The sequence below is a fragment of the Struthio camelus genome, chromosome 24, assembly GCF_040807025.1.
Source record: "Struthio camelus isolate bStrCam1 chromosome 24, bStrCam1.hap1, whole genome shotgun sequence".
In the NCBI taxonomy this organism is placed as follows: Eukaryota; Metazoa; Chordata; class Aves; order Struthioniformes; family Struthionidae; genus Struthio; species Struthio camelus.
The window spans coordinates 9,947,526-9,970,417 of record NC_090965.1 but is presented as its reverse complement, the minus strand read 5'-3'; the positions used below and the strand labels follow the sequence as shown (position 1 = coordinate 9,970,417).

At 55.6% G+C, this 22,892-nt stretch overlaps 2 protein-coding genes across 3 annotated transcripts in view; one reads left to right on the top strand and one right to left on the bottom strand.

Moving 5' to 3' along the window:
- The window catches only part of SYT6 (synaptotagmin 6), a 30,089-nt gene extending 16,665 nt beyond the window's left edge, over positions 1-13,424 (top strand). The window contains exons 3-7 of one of the 2 annotated variants that reach the window (XM_068918377.1): positions 1,210-1,768; positions 6,468-6,588; positions 7,838-8,009; positions 8,407-8,557; positions 12,053-13,424. In XM_068918377.1, coding sequence (XP_068774478.1) covers positions 1,210-1,768; positions 6,468-6,588; positions 7,838-8,009; positions 8,407-8,557; positions 12,053-12,124 — 1,075 coding nt within the window. In that variant the 3' untranslated portion in view covers positions 12,125-13,424. The remainder of the gene's footprint in view (positions 1-1,209; positions 1,769-6,467; positions 6,589-7,837; positions 8,010-8,406; positions 8,558-12,052) is intronic. The other variant, XM_068918378.1, reaches the window with a different exon arrangement.
- A 3,089-nt stretch (positions 13,425-16,513) lies between these two features.
- Positions 16,514-21,456, bottom strand: OLFML3 (olfactomedin like 3). Its single transcript, XM_068918367.1, has 3 exons — positions 21,214-21,456; positions 19,663-19,948; positions 16,514-19,311 (listed from the first exon to the last, which is right to left on the bottom strand). The coding sequence occupies exons 1-3, from the start codon at positions 21,316-21,318 to the stop codon at positions 18,527-18,529; spliced, it is 1,176 nt and encodes a 391-aa protein (XP_068774468.1). The 5' UTR covers positions 21,319-21,456; the 3' UTR covers positions 16,514-18,526.
- Positions 21,457-22,892: the final 1,436 nt, after the last annotated feature.

Genomic DNA, 22,892 nt, shown 5'->3' with positions numbered 1-22,892 from the left:
GCTTCTGCTCGCGCTGTTGGCCCTGACCGCGATGTGTGGGAGAGTACAACTGTGAGCGCAGCCATTGTGCAGGAAGTTGGCTGCAGAGCTGCAGGATGAGCAAGACTCTGAGCTCAGCCTTCTGTTGGAAGAGGCTGGAGTTAAACCCAACGCTGGGACAAATGGCATTCTGCCACGTCCTGCCTTGCTCTGCCTTTTGGACAGCTGCTTGTCTCTGCGTCAGGCTCACGCTCGCTCTGCTTTTGTTGCTCCTTTTCTTTGGAGGAGAAAACAAAAGCTCAGTCTGTCCAAACCAGGACAAACAAAGTGTAGGCGGGAAGGCATCAAAGCTGCCTTCCCTGGGGACAGAGCCCAGCAGGGGCTGCAGGCAGAGCCAGGCCCAGCGACACGGATGAGCACCCCTGTGCAGGCTGGGAGCTCAGATTGCAGCCCAGGCCAGGACACCCCTGGGGAACCTGCCAAGGAGGAGCAAGGTCTCAGCTCCGCTTGCCACTGAAAGCTAACTTTCTGAGCGTACAAGTTCTTAGTAGGGTCTTAAATAACCTGCTCTTGTAAACACCAGGTAATCCAAAGTAATGCCATGAGTCCACAAAAAGCTTTTACGCTTCACTAAGATAAAGCTTTGCTAAGATAAAGCTTTGCTTACATAAAGCTTCCCTTTGTGCTGAAGAGAGTTCAAGGCAGGAGACGGCTTCTGGACAAGGCACTATGTTTCTGTCGGGCGAGAAGCCTGTGTCATTTTTTGATGAACGTTTGCTGGAGAAGTTTGGAAGCAGCAATACCCAGAGCAAACCCTAAATTTCTGAGATGGCAATGTCTTTCTCACTTTAAAAGCTCTACAGATCTTTTGCCTGAGGGAAATTCAATGCCAGCATCTTGCAATCGTAAGGGCTTGAGAGTGGGAAAGAGTCTCCCCGCTGTGTCGCTTGTGGCTTGGCCAAGGAATATAACTGGTCTCATATATTTAGCTATGGGCTGTTACTGATGTAACGGGTGAAAAATGCAGCTTGCTGCAAAAACTCTGAAAATTAGGAAGATGTCCTCGTGAATGTTCATTTTCTGTAACATACACGCTGTCTGTGCAGAGGTCAGGAGCACCGATTCTATTAATTCTTGCGCTCTCCCTGCTTTCCTTGTGCTAGTCCAAGGGAGAAAAAGGAGAAAAACATCCCTGGAAAAGCTTACAGCTGTCCTGTCCTTCTTGTGCAGGCACATCTCCTTCAAGAGGCACCTTCCTCGGCAAATGCATGTGTCCAGCGTGGACTATGGTACAGATGTGCCTGCTGTGGCAGAGCAGTCAACCAGCATCGGTCGCATTAAACCTGAACTCTATAAGCAAAAGTCTGTGGACTCTGAGGACCCCAAAAAAGAGGCAGCAAAAACCTGTGGGAAAATTAACTTCACTCTCAAGTATGACTACGAGAATGAGACGCTGACTGTCCGAATTCTCAGGGCTTTTGATCTGCCAGCCAAAGATTTCTGTGGCAGCTCAGATCCCTACGTGAAGATCTACCTCCTGCCCGACAGAAAGCGCAAGTTCCAGACGCGTGTCCACAGGAAGACTCTGAACCCCACCTTTGATGAGTCCTTCCACTTCCCCGTGCCCCACGAGGAGCTGGCTAGCAGGAAGCTCCACCTGAGTGTCTTTGACTTTGATCGGTTCTCCAGGCACGACATGATCGGAGAAGTTATCTTGGAGAACCTGTTTGAGGCCTCCGATCTGTCCCGGGAGACAACCATCTGGAAGGACATTCAGTACGCCACAACCGTGAGTATCTGCTGTGGAGGGGCAGCCCTGCCCTGGGGCAGCTGGCGGCATGGGAGAGCTGTGGTTTCGGTCAGGTTCTGGTGTCTGCCACGTGCGCATGAGACACAGTAAGCAATAGCTCTGGAGGGGCACCGCTAACACATCAGCTCTACTGAGTTTTGTTACACTGAGAGCATTACGCCTGATGTGTTGCTGGCAACTATTTCAGAGTTTGATATTAGTAGTTTTCTTAAATTCTCTTTGAAAATGAAACCAAACATCAGAGAAGGGTATGTTCTAGACACTTTCAACACTGCAGACTTCAGTTAAAGCTAGCAGGAGAAGCCACCTTCTCACACTGATCTCTCAGTACAGAAACGCTGACATTAACCTCCCCGTAATAACTGTCTGCTCGTCCACTGTCCTCCCAGGAGGACCTGTCTGATGCTGAGGACAAACAAGTGATTGATCTGCTTTGCAGCTGGAGACCAAGCTGGTCTTTTTCTCTATCGTTTCATGTCATTATTTCTGAGACTATGGAATATGAGACATCATCATCCCTGTGGCTGAAAGCGTGGGCCCTGTCGAGTCTTTCCTAGTGACTGACATAATCCCATGACTTGCAAAATCTGCCCTGCAACTGCCTTCAGAGCGGGTTTGATCTCTTTCCTTTCCCGCTTGCTGCATTGGAGAATGAACTTCTATGTATAAATATCTGTTGTAATGTGGTCGGCAGCACTGAAGGACGTTTGCCTTGTAACTCAGCAGAGAAGGGGTCCAGGCTGTATCTGGGCTTGACTGTACCTTAGTGTTCGGTGTAACTGCCTGGGGGTGTGAGAATCGCTCTGCAGTCCTGTAGCTCTTGCCAGGCTGTTGTGAGACCCCGGCACGCGGCTGATTTTTGTTGAGCCTGGCAGGCTGTTGGGAACAGCGGGTGTTGTTGTTACCAGCACTGCGTGTCGGGTTGCAGGCAGGCTTGGATTTCGGATACTTGCGCTTGGCCTTAATGAATTTCTTTATCTTCTAATCTTGTGATGCAAACAAAAAGGGACTTTAGTTTCTGCCAATATTGCCACTAAGTTTAGGATGTTTCTCTAATACCTTGGAAAGAGAAAGAAAAAACAGGCTGATTGAGAGGTCTTTTCTCAAAGCTTGCCCAGAGGCTGGTTCCTCAGGTGCTATTGCTCAGAAATCTGAGGCGGCCACTCACGGTCTATTTCCCTGAGCACATCTGCAATGGGAGTTGACCTATAGTTTGGCTGTCCAGAGAGCTCGAGCTGAACTTGGCCTTTATTTCTTTATTAATAAGGCCACGGTGCTTTGGGAACGGCACTTGCTTACACCCCGTTTCAGTGCTTTGGAGTACAAACAGGTGATGATCAGTCTTAGAGGAGATTTATACAGGTTATGGGAAGTAGTGGATATTTTTCTAGCTGACCAAGAAAACCAATGTCATAGGAAAAAAAAAACAAAAAACAGGTGGAGAGAAACCAACAGAGGACTGTTGAGGGATAAGGCTCTGCATCCCTACCAGTACATCCCAGCCAGCTGTAACACACCCAAGGACATCTCTGTTTACTTGAAAATGAGAAGGGTAAATACAGTTTTCATAATACCCAAGGAAAGATTTGGGTGACTAATAATATATTAGATCAATCGTATGGGTAAGAAGATAGGAACACACTTTAGCAGTGATATAAACTATTCAAATCACCAGCACTCAACTATTTAATTAAGACGCTTCAGCTCATGAATCAGTGAAGCATTTGGGGTTTCAAGTTTGCACAGAGTATTGAGTCAGAGCTTCCATTATTTCCTAAGAGCTGCTGATATGAATTTTGGAAGTGTCCCAATATCTATAATCTGCAAGCAAATAACGTGCTCACAGGACACTTTTTACTCTGCCTTATTTACGGACACAAACAAAAAAAAATCTCTTGATCTAATACAATGGGGTCAGAGAACGATTTATGTGCGTTTTACACCCCCGAGCAGCGCTAGGAGAGGAACAGCAGGTGAGTTGGTGCCCACAGATGCTCTCGCGATCACCCAGCGATCATGTCTCACGCCTGTGTCCAGCCTGGCTGCTCCCAAGCTGGTGCAAGGCGAATAATGTGTGGAGGAGCAAACATTTCTAGCTGAAATGCCTCAATATTTATTTTAAGCTCTTTCCTACTTCAGTCACTGAAGTCTATAGCTGAGGCTGGGAGCTGTAGTGTTTGACTGGAGCTGGAGAGGTCTCAGTGCAGAGATGCAGTTGCAGCCCCACGCCGAGTTTGGTGCCCTCCTCGCGGTGCGTGCCGCACGGTGCCCAGACGCTCGCTGCAAAGTGCTGCCACGGCACAGGATTGCCCGTCCGGGCCCTTGGTTAGGTAGCGTCACCTGCTGTGAGAAGAGGAGGGGTACTTCTGAAGATGACAAGCAGTGTCAGTGTTTAAAAAGTAAATGGGAGTTCCAGACACAGTTTTTGGGTGTTGACCTGAAAAAAAAAAAAAAAAGACACTGCAAATGAAGCAGGTGCCATGAAATACTGAGCCTCCTTCCTGTCCTCCAAAACTTGGGACCACCTGAAATCGCAGTGTGGCGCCTGTAGCTGCCGAGCTGCTTATTCACCAGCCACTTTGGGGGGGGAAAGGAGGCGTTAGGGGCTGGTTTGACTGCTCCTGCGGAGAGGCTGCTGCGAGGTGTCACCAGCACGAGTTGGACGGCAGCGGCAGTGAGAACGGGAAACGTTTCGGGAACCTGAGGACTGAGGTGGTGGTGTCCGCTCGTAGGGTCTCGGAGAGCGGCTGGATGGAGGCACCCGTTGCTTTCAAGCTTTCTCCCCCCGGTCTCGCTCAACAGAGTTTGATGGGACTCGGTTGAGAGCTGGATGCTGCAAAGGTTCCAAAAGCTTTTATTATGTGCTGAAAACCCTTCCACTAATTTCATAAGGTACTTCGTTAATATTCTGTGAGGCCAGAAATTTAGCTCCTGGCAGACACACCAGGAGGTGCCAAAGGTAGAGGAATAACAACTCAGTGACTGTTTTCGCCCATTTCATTACTGATCGCTGACGAGATTGTCACTCAGATGAATTTTGTTGCATGGAAGTGAATGCCGTTTAGGATGCCGTTGGTTTTTTAAGGTGAGCGAGAGATCTGTGTGGCTATGAGTGTTAAAACTCTTACTTATCAGTGCCTTCAGATCTCTACAAGTCTAGTCATATATTCTCTGCACAGAAAACATTTGGCTGCCACCGTTTCTTTGGCATACTCCATGCCTGAGAAGCTTTTTTATTTATTTGCCAGTCAAGTGAAGTGTCTGTCAATAATTGAGACTTTTATATACCACTCATTAGTATTCTGTATGTCTAAGTGGAATAAATATCTAATCTTTGCCTTAGCAGAGAATGAGAAGGCATTTGGCATAAATCTCATCCATCAACAAGATCTATTCTCCTAACACTTAGCAAAGCTTTAAGTGCCTAATGCATTTACTTGTCTTTCTAGTTCCATCACTCTACTACTAACAGCTACAATTTCTTTTCAGCAGATCATTAGATCACAGTGAAAAGAATCAAATACTCCCTCTGCAAAAATAAAAGGATTGTATGCTCGACAGATGTGGGATTTCTGTGCACAAGATAAGAATTTTTATCCTTTTTTGGAACATATTTGGAAAACATTCTGCTGACTGCAGAGTATAATGTTTTATAATTGTTTAAATAATACCAGCCTTGTTTGTATTCTCAGTTTGGATTTATTCCTCTTTTTCCTGAATCCCCCTGAGCAAGGCAATGATAGACGCCGGGATGGGCTGTGGGAGGTGTAATGGGCCTGGCTGCACGCACAAGCGGTGCCAGGAGCTCTGTGTAAAAGCTGCTCACAAAAATTAATTCACGGGGCACTAAAACAGTAAATTACATTGTCCTCTATGTGGCCAGAAACCATTGAATGTTTCTGAGTGCCATCTGCTGGTTAATTCACCGTTTATATACGTGCACCTATGTAATTAATGCTGTGTCTGTCAGCTCTTTGAAGGCACGTGACGGGGCTGCTGGTTCAGGCTGTGGTGGACACGGCAAAACCCAGAGGCAGGGGGTCCTTCATGGCTCTCTTCGGTACTGAACCCGTGGCGCCCCGGTCCGTCCGCCAGGCAGTTCGGGCTGTCCTTAGCCAGGCTTTGACTCTCCAGCGTTTGGGCACACTTCTCCTCTCCATGTGTGCCATGTATTCGTCTTTAGAAATTTAAGACGGGAAGGTAAAAGACTTTTGGTATACACTGAAAAATAAATTCCACAACACAGCCACACAGTATGGTGTCAGTCACTTAAAAATGACGGGATAACAGCTATTTTAGCGTTAGTGCCACATGAATCCTGCATGAAGCATCGCACTGGAAAGCCTTATCGCCACCTATTATCGCCATTATATGATGAGGAATCCAGGACCGTTTAAAACTCCTTATTTTCCATATATGCTTTCACTGTCCAGGTACTCTGCCCTCTGCTATGGGCAATCCAGAATTAGCAAGGCACGAAGCAAGCAGTCCCCTCCAGCACCCCAGAAGCATTTTTCAAATAGAATTTTCTTGGATGAAAGCAAGGAAAGTGAAGCGGTTGTGTAGGGCTGAGAGAGGAACCAGGCCAAACGGCCACCAGCAGGCCGGGGAGGGGCGGCCGGCCGCCGCGCTGGTGCTTGCACATCTCCAACAGAACGTGTTCTTTGTTTTATTGAAGGAGAGCGTGGACCTGGGAGAGATCATGTTTTCCCTTTGTTATTTGCCAACTGCCGGTCGGCTCACCTTAACAGTCATTAAGTGCAGAAATCTCAAAGCGATGGATATCACCGGTTACTCAGGTGAGTGCCGGGCGCTGGGGAGGCTCCGGCGCCTCCCGCCTGGGGCAGCCTGGACCTCGCCGCGGGTCCCTCCCGACACGGACGTGCCCAGCGGAGCTTTGTGAGCGCTTTCCGTATGCGCAAGGTCTCAAAACGAGACTGAGCCCCCGCTGGAGGGTCCGTGGGCAAGGCGCTGAGCTGTCGCTGGGGGGGAAGCGTCAGCCCGGGGGCAGATGCTGACCGCGGTGGCTTTATGCGAGCAGGGAGTTTCCCACCGCAGGAATTTCGGATGGCCCCTTACAGCCAGAATCAGTGTTTTCTGCCCAGTATCAGGAAGGGCTCACAGGCCGCCCGGATTAGCCCCAGGTGAACATGGGCTCTTCTGCCCGGTGGCCAGTATTCAGCCTTCAGAGCCACTTCAGGATGGTGCGTGTTCACTGGGGCAGAGCTGGCCTGGAGGCTCACGGTGCACAAATTCTGGAATTCGACATAAAAAGCAGTTTCGTTTCCAGAGAATCAGCATCATAGTATTTGAATTTCATTGACAGCTTGTGTAATACACAGTCACAATGCATTAAAAGACCTTTGCAGACAGCATTTCTGCGTAGTTGGAGCTTGATGCCATTTGAAATGTGTGAGATTTGAGAGTTTGGATTATTTCCATAATAATGCATTGCACATTTAGTACAGCTTCAGGTTGCACTGACATTCCCCCAGCGGTCAGCGCAGCAAAGGGGAGCTGTTTGTAACTTAAAGGTGTTCAGCCGTGATCGGATGGTGGAAAGCAAGTGACATAGCATTGCCTTAATACCGCTTCTTTCTGCTACTCCCCAACGTTGGGAAAACAGGTTTTAAAATTCCCCAACTCACTGCAACTCTGGCTCCCAGATCATGTTCTGGAGTCTCAAAATATTCTGTAGATTCTTCACTTAGACGGGAAACAGTATTTGCAAAGAGTGGAAACTTTTCTGGAGTTATGGAGGAAAAAAAAAAAAAATCATAAAAATAAGACTTTCTGCCTAAGTCATCAAGCAGCTCCCCGGACCGGGCGCTGGCCGCCTCCACTCCTGGGTCCTGCCACATGATGTTGACAGCTGAGCAGTTTTGGTGGCAGTGCAGGAAAAGATGCCTGTAAAATAACTCCCTCTGCCTGTTCTGATCTTCAAAACGTACTTACGGTACATCCTTAGCTAGTGCTGTTTCTATACTGTGAAGGCATCAAAATAAAAACCCATAAACACAAGGCTTTTTCCCATCTCCTCCTTTCCAGATCCATATGTCAAAGTGTCTTTGCTCTGTGACGGGCGAAGACTGAAGAAGAAGAAAACCAGCATAAAGAAAAACACGCTAAATCCCACCTACAATGAAGCAATAATCTTTGACATCCCCCCGGAGAACATGGATCAAGTCAGTCTGCTTATATCCGTCATGGACTACGATCGGTAGGTAGGAGACGGGGGAGCCGAAGGAGAGGAAAAAGTCCCCTTTGGCACAGGTTTTCCCACTCGATAGCCATTTTCCGTAGTCTCACTGCCTGCATTGCACAGCTGAATGGCATCAGCCTGTCTCGAGGGATGGGCTGTAAAGTGCCATTTATATGTAAGGTTATGGGTAATCACCCGCTAGAATTGCGGGTGCAGCAGGACTGATCCCTTCTGCTCCGTAGCATTTTCTCCTGGTGTGACTAGCGTGTGCCCCTCCCGTTTGCGCGTTCTGCAACCCCTCATCCACGGGTGCAGCCGCCGGTGCACGAAATCCCCGCGCTGCATGGGGGGGCCGCGTCGGGGGCGCGGGGTTCGGCGCAGCGGGTGACCGCGCCGCCTTTCCCTCGCTCCGCAGCGTGGGCCACAACGAGGTCATCGGGGTTTGCCGCACGGGGGTCGCCGCCGAGGGGCTGGGCCGGGACCACTGGAACGAGATGCTGGCCTACCCGCGCAAGCCCATCGCCCACTGGCACCCGCTGGTGGAGGTGAAGAAGTCCTTCAAGGAGGTGCGTGGGGCTGGTTTTTTCCTTTTGGCGCAGGCACTGTGCGTGGCCGAGCTGGTTCAAGGCTTCCGGAGAGCTCTGCTCTCGCCTGGGCGCTTCTGACCAGAGCTGGGGGAAATTTCTCGCCAGACATGAACTCCGGAGAGCGAGCATCTCCGTGCGGTCTGAAATAGCTCCTTGTGCCTGAGAGCAAGAACGAAAGCGATCACATCTGCAGATCTGATTGTTGCTGTAGCTTTCTTCTTCTTCTTCTTTTAATTAGAGATCGAGAGCGGCAACGCTGTTCTGATTGCAGAAAAAAATTGTCCAGGGTATCATGTATTTCAAGTTTTAATTTTTTCGTCCTAAAAGATTTTTCTGTTGACTCATCACCAGGCCTTTGAGGGCGAATAAATAGAACGAACATAATTGCTCCAAGCATCTCCCGAGAGAGAGATTCTCCCGAGGCAGCTGCAGATGATAAAATGGGTCTGAAGTGCCTGGGTAACAGTTCGACCGTCTCTAGCATTTTCTTTCTCCATTTCCTCACACTTCTAGACAATTGTTTGCCTTTTGCCTGGTTCAGGTGATAAATTCTGAAGGAAAGAGATATGGACAATGACACTCACGTTATTGACATTTCTGATATAACAATAAAGCCAGCATTTGTGCCTAGGAGTGGTAGTATAAAAAAGGTAAACAGAAGCCGAATTAAGACACAACAGAGAACATCTTCAAATAATGGAAATCTGAAAATTCATATTTGCTTGTATGAGCCCCATCATGTTCTCATATTGCACCATCGTAAATCTGGAATATCCACCCAGAATCGGTTCTTATATACTTCCTCTGTAAGAGTATATATATATTTATGTAAGGACATAATTATTCATGATGAAATTCAGAGAAAAAGAGGAAGGCATATAAGATGACTCACCTTTTAAACTATACATTGAAAACCATGGCTGAGCCCCCAAGCCTTTGGAAAAAAAAAAGTCGATTGAATCATTTCACCCCATAGTGCACAGGTTAGGAGCGCTGCCAAAAAAAAAAAAAAAAAAAGTGGGGGGTGGGGGAGCCTCTGATGGTCTATTCTGGTATTTCTGCCCCAAGCCAGTGCACAGAGCCAGCAGGCCCCATATTCATTTGCCCTTTTAAATTTTAGCACTGCTGTCTGCAACTCTCTAGTGCAGCAAAAAAACCCGAACAGGATCCTGGACAGAAATTCATGGGGAAATGCTATTTGTTCATTACATGTAATCACATCAGCTTTTTCATGTGTGTATGAAACAGAAGCGTGCATGTTTGCCCAGCTTTTAAAATTAATTTGAGTTTTGTATTCGCCGTCAAGCAACTACTGACTGGCGCAGCTGCTTTTTGGTTCACGGCTGAGGACTTTTGGAAGAATTTCCTAGGTGTTTTTCCATGCCGTGGCCTCGGCAGTGCTGCGCACCAGCCAGGCCTTCCCTGCCGCTGCCCATGCATCGCTCATCGGGTTAAATGATGTGTTTACAAGACGAAAATTACAGGGGCTCTTTCCAGACTTCAAAGGGGATGCTGAAAATTGGGAATTGCTGTGTTATGTGTGACAGACTGAAATGCTGTCTGGCATCAGAGAGCAGCAGCATCAGCCAGGTGCAAAATTGCTCTTTGATGTTGCAAAGCACCTCTGACATTCAGCACAGGTGAATTTATTTGTTTAAAATATTTCTCCAGATAAAAACTGGTAACTTTGTTGAGAGCTAAGTCATGCCCCTAATGAAGAATGACCATTTATCTTTAAAGCTATGCAAAATCATCCTCTTCCAGACTTTTGGGTATGTTTGACTTTGAGGGAACTGGCGATTCCTAGTTTCTGACTGTTAATTACTGAATGGATGGTTCACTCTTTCTAATTAAATGAAGCAGAAGTATCTTCAGGTTCCCTGTGGCACAGTGATCATTTGAACCCGATCTCAGGAGAGCTTTCATCACATTTATGGAATAGCAAACGTCACTGCAAATGCAGGCAGACCAATGCAAGCAGCATGCTGCAGACTCCACTAAAAGCCCATTACTCTTGTAATTTCTGCTTGCCTGTTGTTCTCCTAGGAAGTCTATATCCATATTGTCAATTCTTCAGGAATTTTAGCAATTGCACTTGACATGTATGTGAAACAAGCAAGTAGCTATTTTCTTGCCCTAAGGTGGTCTGTTTGGAAGGACTGTGTCCCCTGTTTTGCAGCTGGGTAGTAACGTATGTGCCTGTAAAGGTGCTCAGCCTCCCTCCCCTCCTTCCCCTTTGCAGGATGAACGCCCTGTGCTTGTGTAAAAGTTGCTGCAGCGATGCCCTGGGAGCAGCCGATCCCTGTCTAAGGCCACGGTTGCAGCGGCTGCAGTCTTTACATGTGGCCCCTTACAAAGTCTTGAGTTCCCTAACATTTACCGTCATGCTGAAAAAATTTGCCCTGCCCTCGCAAGGAAGGTGCAGATCCTCAGCGTGTGGTAGATGCCCTATCTATCCATCCGCAGCACCGCAATTTGTGTGCTCGGGGGCCCGGGTGAATTGCTGTGATTTGCGCCCCCCCCCCCCCGGCCCCCCGACTAGCTCCCCTGGGCTGGTTTCGTGCAAATTGCCTAATGGTTTTTTTCCTACAGAAGTGAAATTTGTACTTTCTAGGGCATTATTATCAGCCAGCAAAGACTTTTTGCTTATGCCAGAGAGGAGGCAATTGATCCAGGGGCAAAAGCAGCAATGGAAGTATTAGGCCTCTCATTGTCTTTGGGAGATGTCTATCATTTGTCATTTGAATTTAATAAAATTAGAGGGTAAGATGAGAGAGAGAGAGCGCTCAAAAGCCTGAGTGGTAATGGTTTTGAATTATAATAATAGCCCCCCAAGGCACATCACGAATAATTTATGATCCCGTAAGTATGGCCAAAAATGTTTGCTACATCCACTCTCTTGCTGATGTGATTTTTCACTTTGAGCAACGTCTCTGGCACTGTGGATCTAGTTTCTACGGAGTAGTATTGCCAGACTGGCAAGAATTGGGTAACTTTGCAATAATTCAGTATTTATAAAACAAACAAAACAAAAAGGTAACAGTGCTAAAAGGGGAAAGGCAAGCTTTGCCTGCAAAAATGTGCATAGACATTTTGGGGCGGGGGGGGTAGCTATCCTGAGAGTTGTGGATCGATTTGTGAAGTAATAAAATAAACTGTTCCCTAGCTGTTGCGGACAGGATAAACACGGGTGCTCTTACCCCCAAGGTTTTGACCGTGACCAGGTGATGGGGCTAGACAAAAACCACTGTTTTGGAGCGTGCTGTGCAGCAGATGATGAGAATAGGTAGCACAGGGGTTGGTGAACAAGGTTAGGGCATAGGAAGGGTTTCAGACAATCCCTTTTGTGCAGACTGATATGTATGTATGTTGGGTGGGTGGGTGTCATTCATATATATACATATATATACATATATATATATATATATATCTTTGTATCTATGGATGTATGGCTATGCATATTTTCTCCGGCAGTGGCACGGCCGCGCAGCGAGCATCGACAGCCAGGGCTCCTGCCCCTCGCCCAAGCCCCCACCCAGCCCGTGAGGCACATGAGCGGCCAGGAAAACGGGGCTAAACGAAGCTATTTTTGCCCTCGGCTGCAGCCGTGGTGGCCGGCTGCGAGCGGCAGCGGCGAGACCTTCCCACCTCGTTGCTCCCACGCCGGGAAAGGCAGGAACCGCCCAGGTCGGACTCGTCTTCGTCTCACACGACTCCCACGGTGATGTTTTTGTGTGTGGCTTTCACCGCATGGCTCCGTTTCCGGATGAAGAGGGCGGACTGGGACACGAGCTGGGAGCTCGGTCTGTAAAATAACGTGTAAAATATCTTTTTGCGCGCGGGGTGGCCGGGGAGGCGGTTCCAGCCGGCCGACGAGGGCCGCGGGAGCCGGGCACCCGGCCGACGTCTCCCGGCGCCGGCAGCTGCTTGCCGCCCCGATCCGCCCAGGGTTCCCCCTTCGCCTAGAGGTGTTCATGAGCCGTCAGCAGTCTGTGCCGTGTGTACCCCAAACTCCTTCTGTAGTATATTAAAAAGCGGAGGGAAAGAGCCGCTTTTCTGTGTTTGCAGTCTCCATAGGGCCCTGCGCCCGAGCGACCCTCCTCACAGCTGCGGCTCCTTCCCCGTAAGCTCCCGTTATTCGGTGTGGGGAGAACTGGGCTGTCGCAAGCAGAGTCTGGACACAAAGCGGGGACGATGCTACCAAAATTGGTGAAATTCTTGCATGAGCTCGAGGTCTTTAGTTCTTACATCATCCTGGAGAACAAAGGGGCAAAGGGAAATATATAAACATAACCAACATTTAAAAAAAAAAAAAAGCTATCCCTTTTTTTTTCCTGAACTATCAGCAGCTCCTTGATGAAAAACGTTGCTAAGGCCCAAACGCTGGAAGAAGCGCAAGCACCGAAGAACGAGCTCTGCTGCAGGGGCCGTGCGGGACGCTGGCCCTGGGGTCAGCTGCTATCAGGGGGCTCCGCCGGCCGCCGGGGGGCTTGGGGCACTCTCCCGTCCTGGAGTCCCCCCGGGGCGCTGCCCGGTCCACTGTAGTTAAGTGCATTCAATTAAAATATTTTGTTTTAGCATTTGCTGGAAGGGCAGCGGTTCCACCTCGCATGGGCTTGTCAAGGAGCCGGATCCCCCAGCACAACCCCATTTCCCTGCTCCCAAATTTCACAGCATCGGCCTCCGCCGAGCCGCACGGCCCGCCCGGGAGGACGCTTGTGCGCGGCGCAGGAGGGCTCCGTTGTGCAGGGAAGGGCAAACACGGGATTTCTCATCACACCTTGAGTCTTAATTCTCTATATGTGCCACATGTGATAGAAACTCAATAAAATTATTGTATTTGTAACTCTTGTCTCACGAAGCGCTTCCTCCTTTTGTGGAAGCCGCGACAGTGTGCGGTGGGATTTCGGAGGGCTGCAGCAATCGCAGCAGCTGCCACGAAAGGCGGTAACGGACCGGGATCTGGCGCGGGACGCGGCACGGGCAGGCTCCGGTCGGGGCTTCGCGGCCTCTGCTGCGAGCGCAGCCCCGTCCCGTGCGCTGAGACGTGGGAACGTTGCTGCCTGCTCCGAGCAGAGCCTGGCCCACGCTGGAGCCCCAAGTCTTTCCAATGTGCATCGGATGCTCTGCATGCAAATCCCAGCCGGGTCCGCGTCTCTGCGCCCAGGAGCCTCGGGACACTGCAGGCCTATGGGTGGGTTCCCTTGTATATACACATATATATATGTATATACACACACACACAAACATATGTGTATATGTATTTATATATGTGTATGTATATACACACACATATATGCACACACACACACACACACACATATGTATGTATATCTGCTTTTTCTCTGGAGGAACATATGCAGTTTCCTCTGAGCCTCTTCCTCTGCTACTGGCTTCCAACCTCATCACGTTACTGCAGGATTTTTCTAGACACCAGTAATGCAAGGTTTGGCAAAGAGAGGAATCCTGTCAGAATAATCTGTATTTGTTCTCAAAGAGCAGTCTTTCGTTTCTAATTACGGCATGTTCCTCGCAGGTAGGCAAACGACAAAGGCAAAGAAAGAAGGGGGCAAGGAAGGAGGCGCAGGCAGAGCGCAGAGGTTTTGCAGGGCCGGAGGCGGCGGCGCGCTGCAGCCATCTGGGAAACGCCTGGGGCACGCCGTGGGTGCGAGGCAGACCGGCCGGGCACGGGGGGCGTTTTGCTTTCAAAACCTTTTGCTAACGCGCAGTTCTTCGGTAGCCTCGTACATACCCAGCCCCGAGCGCGTGCCCAGTCCTGCTTCAGTCCGCGGTCCAGATGCGCCCGGGGGAAGCGGAGTTGGGCTCGTCTTTGCACAGGCTCAGGATAACCGGCCCTTCGCCCAAGTGCCAGCAGCGTCCCCGAAAGCCCAGCAGCACCTCTTCCCTCGCCCAGGCTGAATGCTCAAAAAATGCTTATATTTCCAACACTTTTCTCATTGATATTTTGTAATTACATTTTACAGTTATATTTTAAAACAGTGCGTTAGTCACACAAATACATCTCATGCTCCCATGTCATTTGCAATTAAAAATATGGAATTTACAGCTCGCCTATTTCAAAAGGCCAGTACAGACGTCTATCACAAACGCAGTTCACTAAAGGCCATCAAGTACCTTCGAAGGGGTCAGTGCAAACCCGAGCGCATGCTCCGTTGCCATGGAAACGGCCAGCACCAAAGCCAAGCGAGACGAGGTAACCTGCAGCATCAGGAACAAAACGCAAAAAGCACGGCCCAGTTGTCAAATTCACATGGGTAAATACTTCCTGGGTTAATTACCACCAAGCGAGAGACTTGCTGCTAACCACCCACTGGCAATTGCACATCCCTCTCTGTTGCGAAATGCCGGAGAGGAGGGGGTTTGCTGCCACCAGGGACAGAGTGGAAGAGCAGCAACGATTTTTTTTTTTTTAATTAAATCGGTTTGCTAGCGCTGCTCCTGGATCTGGCGGTCGCGAGCCACGCCAGGTGCTGCTCCTCGCTCGCCGGTTTCCCCGACGCATCCGGCCCAACGCCAGGGTTCCCGCAGGTGGGACGGAGACAAGGACACCACGCGGAAGGCGCTTCCCAGAACTGCTCGCTGCCTGCGCGGGCAGGGCTGGCGGGGGCGGACGGGCTCGGCTGGGCGCGGGCGGCCCGAGGGGGGCTGCCGCGGGCGTCTCCTAAGCCGAGCTCCTTCCCTCCTGTCGCTGTGACACGGCGGACGTTCACTTCTGCGGCGAGCCTGGCCTGGGACGGGAAGGGGGCGGGCGACGGCGCCAGAGACGACCCAGTCGGGGAAAACGGCTTCTCGCTTACAACTCGCCGTCCTGAAAGAGGCGGCGCGGGAAGGACCGCCCAGCGGGAAAGCGCCCGTCCCCGCACCGGCAGGGTCCGCGGCTGCCGCGGGGAAACCCGCCTCGCTGGGCGGGCGGCGGCGGCGGCGGCGGCGCGGCGGGAGGGGCGGGGCGGGGCTCCCCGGCACCCTCCAGCCGCCGCTGCCCTCGCTCCGCCGGCCGCCCCGGCCGGGAGCAGCGCCTCCGCACTCATTGGTCGAGCGGGAGCACGTGGGATGAAGCTGCGGTGAGGACCTGACACCTGCAGTCTTCAATTTGGTCCGCCAGCCAGGAGATGCAAATGAAGGATCCAGGAGTAGCCAATCGGCACATCGCAGAGCGTGCCTGCGGCCCCGCGGCTCCCTATAAAAGGAGCGCCGCGGCCAGTCGCCGTTGAGTAGTAGCGGCGGCGGCAGCGTCAGGAAGGTGTTGTGGCTGTGGGGCGCCCGGCGGCCCGGTCCGTGGCGGGGCTGGCGCCGCCGCCGCTGCTGCTCGAGATCTCGCGAGGGGCCGCGGGCGGCGGAGCGAAGCGAAGGGGGGCTCGAGCGGCGTGTGCGCTCCCCCCCCCCCCCCCCCGCAGTTGGTGCCGCCTCACTCTGCACCCACGAGCGGGTGGTCTGCGGGTGGGGAGGGGGCGCCGGCAGCTGCGGGCTCTTTGCCAGGGTTCAGCTGCCTGCCAGCTGCGGCTGGCTGGATTCACGGTAGTGATACCAGGAAGAGGTGTCCGCTTGGCGTGGCCTTTTGGGCATCTGCCCTCTTATTTCTATATGTGGTTTGTGTTTCTGCTCATTTCAAGTTACTTTAGTACTGCCTGTACATACACATGATACCTCTATTCCATCTTTGTAAATTCTGATGTATATATACATACAGTAGTTACACTGTTCACAGGTTATAGCTGTTGCTGCGGTCGTTATTTGATGGTAAACGTTACTGTCAATTTTACTGGTAGTGGTGGTAAATCTGTTCATCACCATGCAAACACCTGTACTGCCATCCTGGATCTGCTTAGGTTGCGGTTGCCTGTTCGTTTCGGTATCCCTCTTACTGCACCTTTCAGGTGGTGCAGGCCCATCAAACCATGACAGCGAGTCAATAATGCACTTACGTATTTTATTAGCAACAGAAAAAATGGGTAGTTTGTTTCTGTAATAATCACAGTTTCTGTGGTTATATCCCCCCCCCCCAAGCCGTCAGACACCTGCAGCAGGAAGGAGCTGTGCTGCTGTCAACGCTGCCAGGTCCCGGCTCCAGCTGGGGGGTCCCAGCTCCCAGGGAGTCAGCTCCAGCCTGGGAGGGTCCCTGCCCCCCTTCGTCCTCCGCTCACTGCCGACAGGGATGCCAGACAGGCTCTGGAAAGCCGGTTTTCAGAGGGGAAAGAACTTAAAGAATTGTTCAGCCCGAATAGCTGAGCTTGTATTTTTGTGACTTCAGGGAACATCTTAATACCACTGTTCTCAGCAATATTAACCCTCCCTGCAGGGAACTGCGTGGGGCCCCGGGAGGTGCGAGCTGCTGCTGCGGTTTGCTGTGTGCAGTGTTGCCCGGGCGGGGAGCAGAGCATGCAGCAAAATCCACCTTGATGGAAGCACGGCAGTAATTGCAGCTTCTCCGTTAGGAATCGGAGCTGTCCGGAAAACAATGAAACTTTGCATCACAAGGCAGAGTTTCCTGGGCAGGGCGGTGAGCTCAGAACCCAAAGGATTTTGCAACTATTCTGCATTTTCATTACAAAAAGGGCAAAGGGCCGTACTGGAAGGACGGCTGCTCTGCGCCTCTCCTGGCGCTTTTCAGCTCCCAAGCGTGTCTTCCCACCCCACTGGGAAGCCCTGGCAGAGCCTTTGTTGCCTCTGAGTTCATGTGCTCAACCAGATGTTACGTGGGCAGAAATACCTATTTGAAGCTAAAAGCCTGTGCTTACGCTTGCCAACCAGCCATTAAGAAAGCATTAAATGGAGAAATTACCCCCCCACACACCTCTTGTTTCAATACAATAGTGTCTTTATAACACGCTCGTTTATGCTGCCGGCTCTTAAGGCTCCTGGTTGCCAAAGCCGTGTGCGGGATCCTTCTGCCTCGGCAGCAGCTCTGTGAGCTGGAAAAGGATCAGGCAGAGAGAGAGAGGCCAAGACCCTCGAAAAGCAGTCAAAGGAGAAAAAAAATTAGCCCTAGAAGACCTTGCTCCCAATTGCCTACTCTTAAACTAACGTCTCCATTTACTTTATCAGCTCGCCTCCCAAGGGCAGCGTTTTCAAGTGGGGCAGAGATGAAAGGGACAATTACTTACAGAGGCTCTTCTGCAAAGAGATAAAACATTGGGCACATCAAGGGCGAGGGGAGCGGGGACGCCCGCAGCGCTGTCACCCAGCACGTTGCCCCGAGCCCGGCACCATGGGGCGGGGGGGCGATACCCCGGTTGGGGGATGGGGGCAACCAGGCGCTTGGAAGTCCCTATCTAAAAGAACAAACATGGGGAGAAAGGGCCCACCCGTCTGTAGCGCCCGCAGGTGCCGCTGAGCAACGGGCAAGCAGGGGCCCGCACACAGCGCGGGGCATCGGGGCCAGCCGCGGTCTCCCGGCGTGCGGGGAAATCGCCTGCTCTCCTCCCCGGTCAAGAGATTTTGCTGTTTACTCACAGTTTTGCAGGTGCAAAATAGGCCAGCCCCAGCCGGACTCGGACGGGCCCTTGCTGCAGCCGGAGCCGCCCACAGCCCCGGCCCAAATCCCCGAGCTAGACCCAGCCCAGACCCCAGGGCAAACCCAGGCCGGACTCAGCCCAGACCCCGAGCGCTGCGCGGGGCCGAGGCGCGCTGGGGCAGGACCGGGCGCCCCGCGGATGCGCTGCTGCAGCAGCGAGCGGGGAGGAGACCGGGGCCAGGCTACGGAGGGGAAACATCTTTTATTAGGTCTGGCTCCAGGCGCGTTCCCGCTCCGCGCTCTGGTTACGCGGCTTCTCGCGTCAGTCCATGTCTCCGCCGGTGGAGCCGGGTCCCTGGGCCGGGGCCGGGCCGGCCGCGGCACCTGGGGGAGCTGGCGGGGTGCAGCGCTCGGTGCTGGGGACGGGTCCGAGACGCCGTGCTGCGGCGCCGGGGACGCCCCGCTATGGGCCCCACTCAGACCTCCAACTTCTTCTTCATCTCCATGCGGTAGATGATCTGGTAGCCGTCGTCCCAGGCGTAGATCTGCCTCTCGCGGGGGTTGTACTTCATGCTGGAGTGGGAGCCGTAGCGCTTGGGGAAGTAGACCAGCGAGGCGTCCTCGGCGGCCAAGGTGCCGCTGACGTCGAAGACGCACTGGACGCGGGAGCGGCTGGGCAGCCGGGTGTTGTAGACCACGTGCAGCGCCCCGCACACCACGAAGGCACCCTCGGCGTTCTCCCGCGGGCACGGCGTGTCCCACATCTGCTCGATGTCCAGCGAGGCGGGGTCCAGCTTGGCCAGGCAGATGTTCTTCTCGTTCTCCTTGGTGGCGTAGATGGCCCAGAGCCCCTCCTCATCTGCGGCCAGCTCGATGTAGGTGAAGGAGGAGAGCCCAAAGACGGGGATCTGCTCCTCGGCCGGGAACACCGAGCTGTCCACCACCGTCTTGTTGACCAGGTTGAACTTGATCACCTGGAAGGGACCCTGCTGGCGGATGTAGTAGAGGTGCCCATCGTAGACCAGGTGCCCAGTGCCCACCCAAGGGTAGGGCAGCTTGATGCGGGCGGCCTTGCGGGTGGCTGAGAAGAGGGTGAACTCCCGCATGCGGGGGAAGACGTACACGGTGTCATTGGCGGTGCCGTCAAAGACGTAGATCTTCTCTGAGCTGCCCGCCGCATCCTTGCTCCAGAGCCCCGAAGGGCCGCCGAAGCGCTTCAGGATCTTCATGGCCCGGACACTGGCGATGGTGTCGCTGCAGTCTGTGTGAGCCAGGCAGCCGTGAGCGAGGGGCGGCTGCCCTGCAATGCGCGCGGCCCTGGCGCTCCCCTCTGGCCCTCGGGCCTTGCAAGCTCGCCGTGGAGGTGGCAGAGCCGTCCCCAGCAGCCCGGAGCAGCCAAGCTGTGCATGCGGGCAAGGGGCAGGGCAGCCACCCGGGGCGCTTCCCGGGGGCTCAAACACGGCCTCCACGCACTGGCAGCCGCGAGAACACGGGGATTGGGCCAGAGACACCCAAAACCCACCCCTGCCTGGGAGTTATTGCCAAGCGGATGGTCGGGGAGACCTCAGCCTGGAGGGTCCCCCCCGCCCTGCGCACCGCGGCCGCCCCTCACCTGTCAGCTTGGTGTACTTCTCGTTCTTCCTCTGCTTGGCCGTGGCCACCTGCTTCTCCATCAGGGTCTCGTCCACCTCCACGCAGGGCGGCGCAGGGTTCTGCGTCTCCAGGTAGTCCACCTCGCGCTCCAGGCGGTCCACGCGCACCGCCGCGCTCTCCACCTCCGCCCGCAGCGCCTCCCGCTCCTTCTCCGCTGTCTCCAGCATCCCCAGCACCTGGTTCTTGAAGTCCCGCAGCTCCGTGGAGTAGCGGCTGCTCTGGTCGTGCCACTGCGAGATCCGCTCCTGGGGCGGCCGGGGGGACACTGAGGGTCCCCGCGCAGCGCAGCCCCGGCTGCTGCGGCCGGCCGCCGCGGACGTGCGGTCACGGGAACGCCGGGGCCACGCCACGCTCCTAGCCCGGCACTCGCGTCTCCCCCGGCCCCGTCCCGCTGCAGGCACCTGGGTCTAAGCGGTGTCTGCCGGGCCCCGTCCTGCTGCGCTCCCGCACCCGCAGCGCTCCCGCGCCCGCGACGCTCCCACCCCTGCGATGCCCCCGCAACGCTCCTGCACCCACGATGCTCCCACACTTGCAATGTTCCCGTGTCCGCGATGCCCCGCACCCGCAGCGCTCCAGCACCCGCAGCGCTCCCACGCCCGCGATGCCCCCGCGCCCGTGATGCTCCCACGTCCGCGATGCCCCCGCGATGCCCCCGCGCCCGTGATGCTCCCACGTCCGCGATGTCCCCGTGATGCCCCCGCGCCCGCAATGCTCCCACGTCCGCGATGTCCCCGTGATGCCCCCGCGCCCGCGATGCTCCCACGTCCGCGATGCCCCCGTGATGCTCCCACGTCCGCGATGTCCCCGTGATGCCCCCGCGCCCGCGATGCTCCCACGTCCGCGATGCCCCCGCGATGCTCCCATGTCCGCGATGCTCCCACGTCCGCGATGCCCCCGCGATGCTCCCATGTCCGCGATGCTCCCACATCCGCGATGCCCCCACGCCCGCGATGCCCCCGCGCCCGCGATGTTCCCGCGTCCGCGATGCCCCCGCGATGCCCCCGCGCCCGCGATGCTCCCACGTCCGCGATGCCCCCGTGATACCCCCGTGCCCGCGATGCTCCCACGTCCGCGATGCCCCCGCGATGCTCCCGCGCCCGCGATGCCCCCGCGATGCCCCCGTGCCCGCGATGCTCCCACGTCCGCGATGCCCCCGTGATGCCCCCGCGCCCGCGATGTTCCCGCGTCCGCGATGCCCCCGTGATGCCCCCGCGCCCGCGATGCTCCCACGTCCGCGATGCCCCCGCGATGCTCCCGCGCCCGCGATGCTCCCACGTCCGCGATGCCCCCGTGATGCCCCCGCGCCCGCGATGCCCCCGCGATGCCCCCACGCGGGCTGCACGGGCCCTGGCGAGGGGGGCCGGGGCCGCTCCGCCTGCTCTGCCGCGCCGGGCTCCCCACCGGGGCGCTCGGCTCCCCCTCGCCCCAGGCCCCGTGCCGGCCCTGCGGCGGCGGCGAGGCCGGGCGGGCGGCGGGGAGCGGGCGGCGGGCGGCGGCGGCCGGTGCCCACCTCCAGGAGCGCCAGGCGCCGCTCCATGTACTCCATGAACTGCTGCTGGGCGCGGGGGGCGGCGGGCAGGAGCGCCAGGAGCAGCAGGCAGCGCCAGGGCCCCATGGCCGTCGGTGGGAGCCGCGTCAGCTCAGCGCTCAGGAATGCTCCGGCCTCTCGCAGCCCTTATTGAATCCAGATGGGACCAGAGGGGAGGAGAGGCTGCTCCTTCCCCGGGAGGCCAGACCCGGGCGCCTTAACCCCTTCGCTGTCGGGGCGCTCCGGCAAGGAGCCCCAGCCCCGGCGGCGCTGTGGGCACGGCGAGGGACGGGGGGACATGGCGAGGGACGGGGGGACATGGCGAGGGGGACAGTGAGGGGGACGGGGGGACACGGCGAGGGATGGGGGGACATGGCGAGGGGGACAGGGCGAGGGATGGGGGGACAGGGCGAGGGATGGGGGACAGGGCGAGGGGGACAGTGAGGGGGACGGGGGGACACGGCGAGGGATGGGGGGACAGGGCGAGAGGGATGGGGGACATGGCGAGGGGGACAGGGCGAGGGATGGGGGGACAGGGCGAGGGATGGGGGACGGGGTGAGGGATGGGGGGACATGGCGAGGGGGACAGGGCGAGGGATGGGGGGACAGGGCGAGGGATGGGGGACATGGCGAGGGGGACAGGGCGAGGGATGGGGGGACAGGGCGAGGGATGGGGGACAGGGCGAGGGGGACAGGGCGAGGGATGGGGGGACAGGGCGAGGGGGACAGGGCGAGGGATGGGGGGACAGGGCGAGGGATGGGGGACATGGCGAGGGGGACAGGGCGAGGGATGGGGGGACAGGGCGAGGGATGGGGGGACAGGGCGAGGGATGGGGGACATGGCGAGGGGGACAGGGCGAGGGATGGGGGGACAGGGCGAGGGATGGGGGGACAGGGCGAGGGGGACAGGGCGAGGGATGGGGGGACAGGGCGAGGGATGGGGGACAGGGCGAGGGGGACAGGGCGAGGGATGGGGGGACAGGGCGAGGGGGACAGGGCGAGGGATGGGGGGACAGGGCGAGGGATGGGGGACATGGCGAGGGGGACAGGGCGAGGGATGGGGGGACAGGGCGAGGGATGGGGGGACAGGGCGAGGGATGGGGGACATGGCGAGGGGGACAGGGCGAGGGATGGGGGGACAGGGCGAGGGATGGGGGACATGGCGAGGGGGACAGGGCGAGGGATGGGGGGACAGGGCGAGGGATGGGGGACGGGGCGAGGGATGGGGGGACATGGCGAGGGGGACAGGGCGAGGGATGGGGGGACAGGGCGAGGGATGGGGGACATGGCGAGGGGGACAGGGCGAGGGATGGGGGGACAGGGCGAGGGATGGGGGACAGGGCGAGGGGGACAGGGCGAGGGATGGGGGGACAGGGCGAGGGATGGGGGACATGGCGAGGGGGACAGGGCGAGGGATGGGGGGACAGGGCGAGGGATGGGGGGACAGGGCGAGGGGGACAGGGCGAGGGATGGGGGGACAGGGCGAGGGATGGGGGGACATGGCGAGGGGGACAGGGCGAGGGATGGGGGGACAGGGCGAGGGATGGGGGACAGGGCGAGGGGGACAGGGCGAGGGATGGGGGGACAGGGCGAGGGATGGGGGACATGGCGAGGGGGACAGGGCGAGGGATGGGGGGACAGGGCGAGGGATGGGGGACAGG

Bases quoted from the DNA above. Each gene is read 5' to 3' on its own strand.
- OLFML3 (XM_068918367.1), bottom strand. From the start codon at position 21,318: ATGGGGCCCTGGCGCTGCCTGCTGCTCCTGGCGCTCCTGCCCGCCGCC. The intron at 19,949-21,213 runs GTGGGCACCGGC...CGGCCGCCCCAG, and splicing joins GGCGCCTGGCGCTCCTGGAG to GAGCGGATCTCGCAGTGGCA. The intron at 19,312-19,662 runs GTGAGGGGCGGC...TGGCTCACACAG, and splicing joins GAAGTACACCAAGCTGACAG to ACTGCAGCGACACCATCGCC.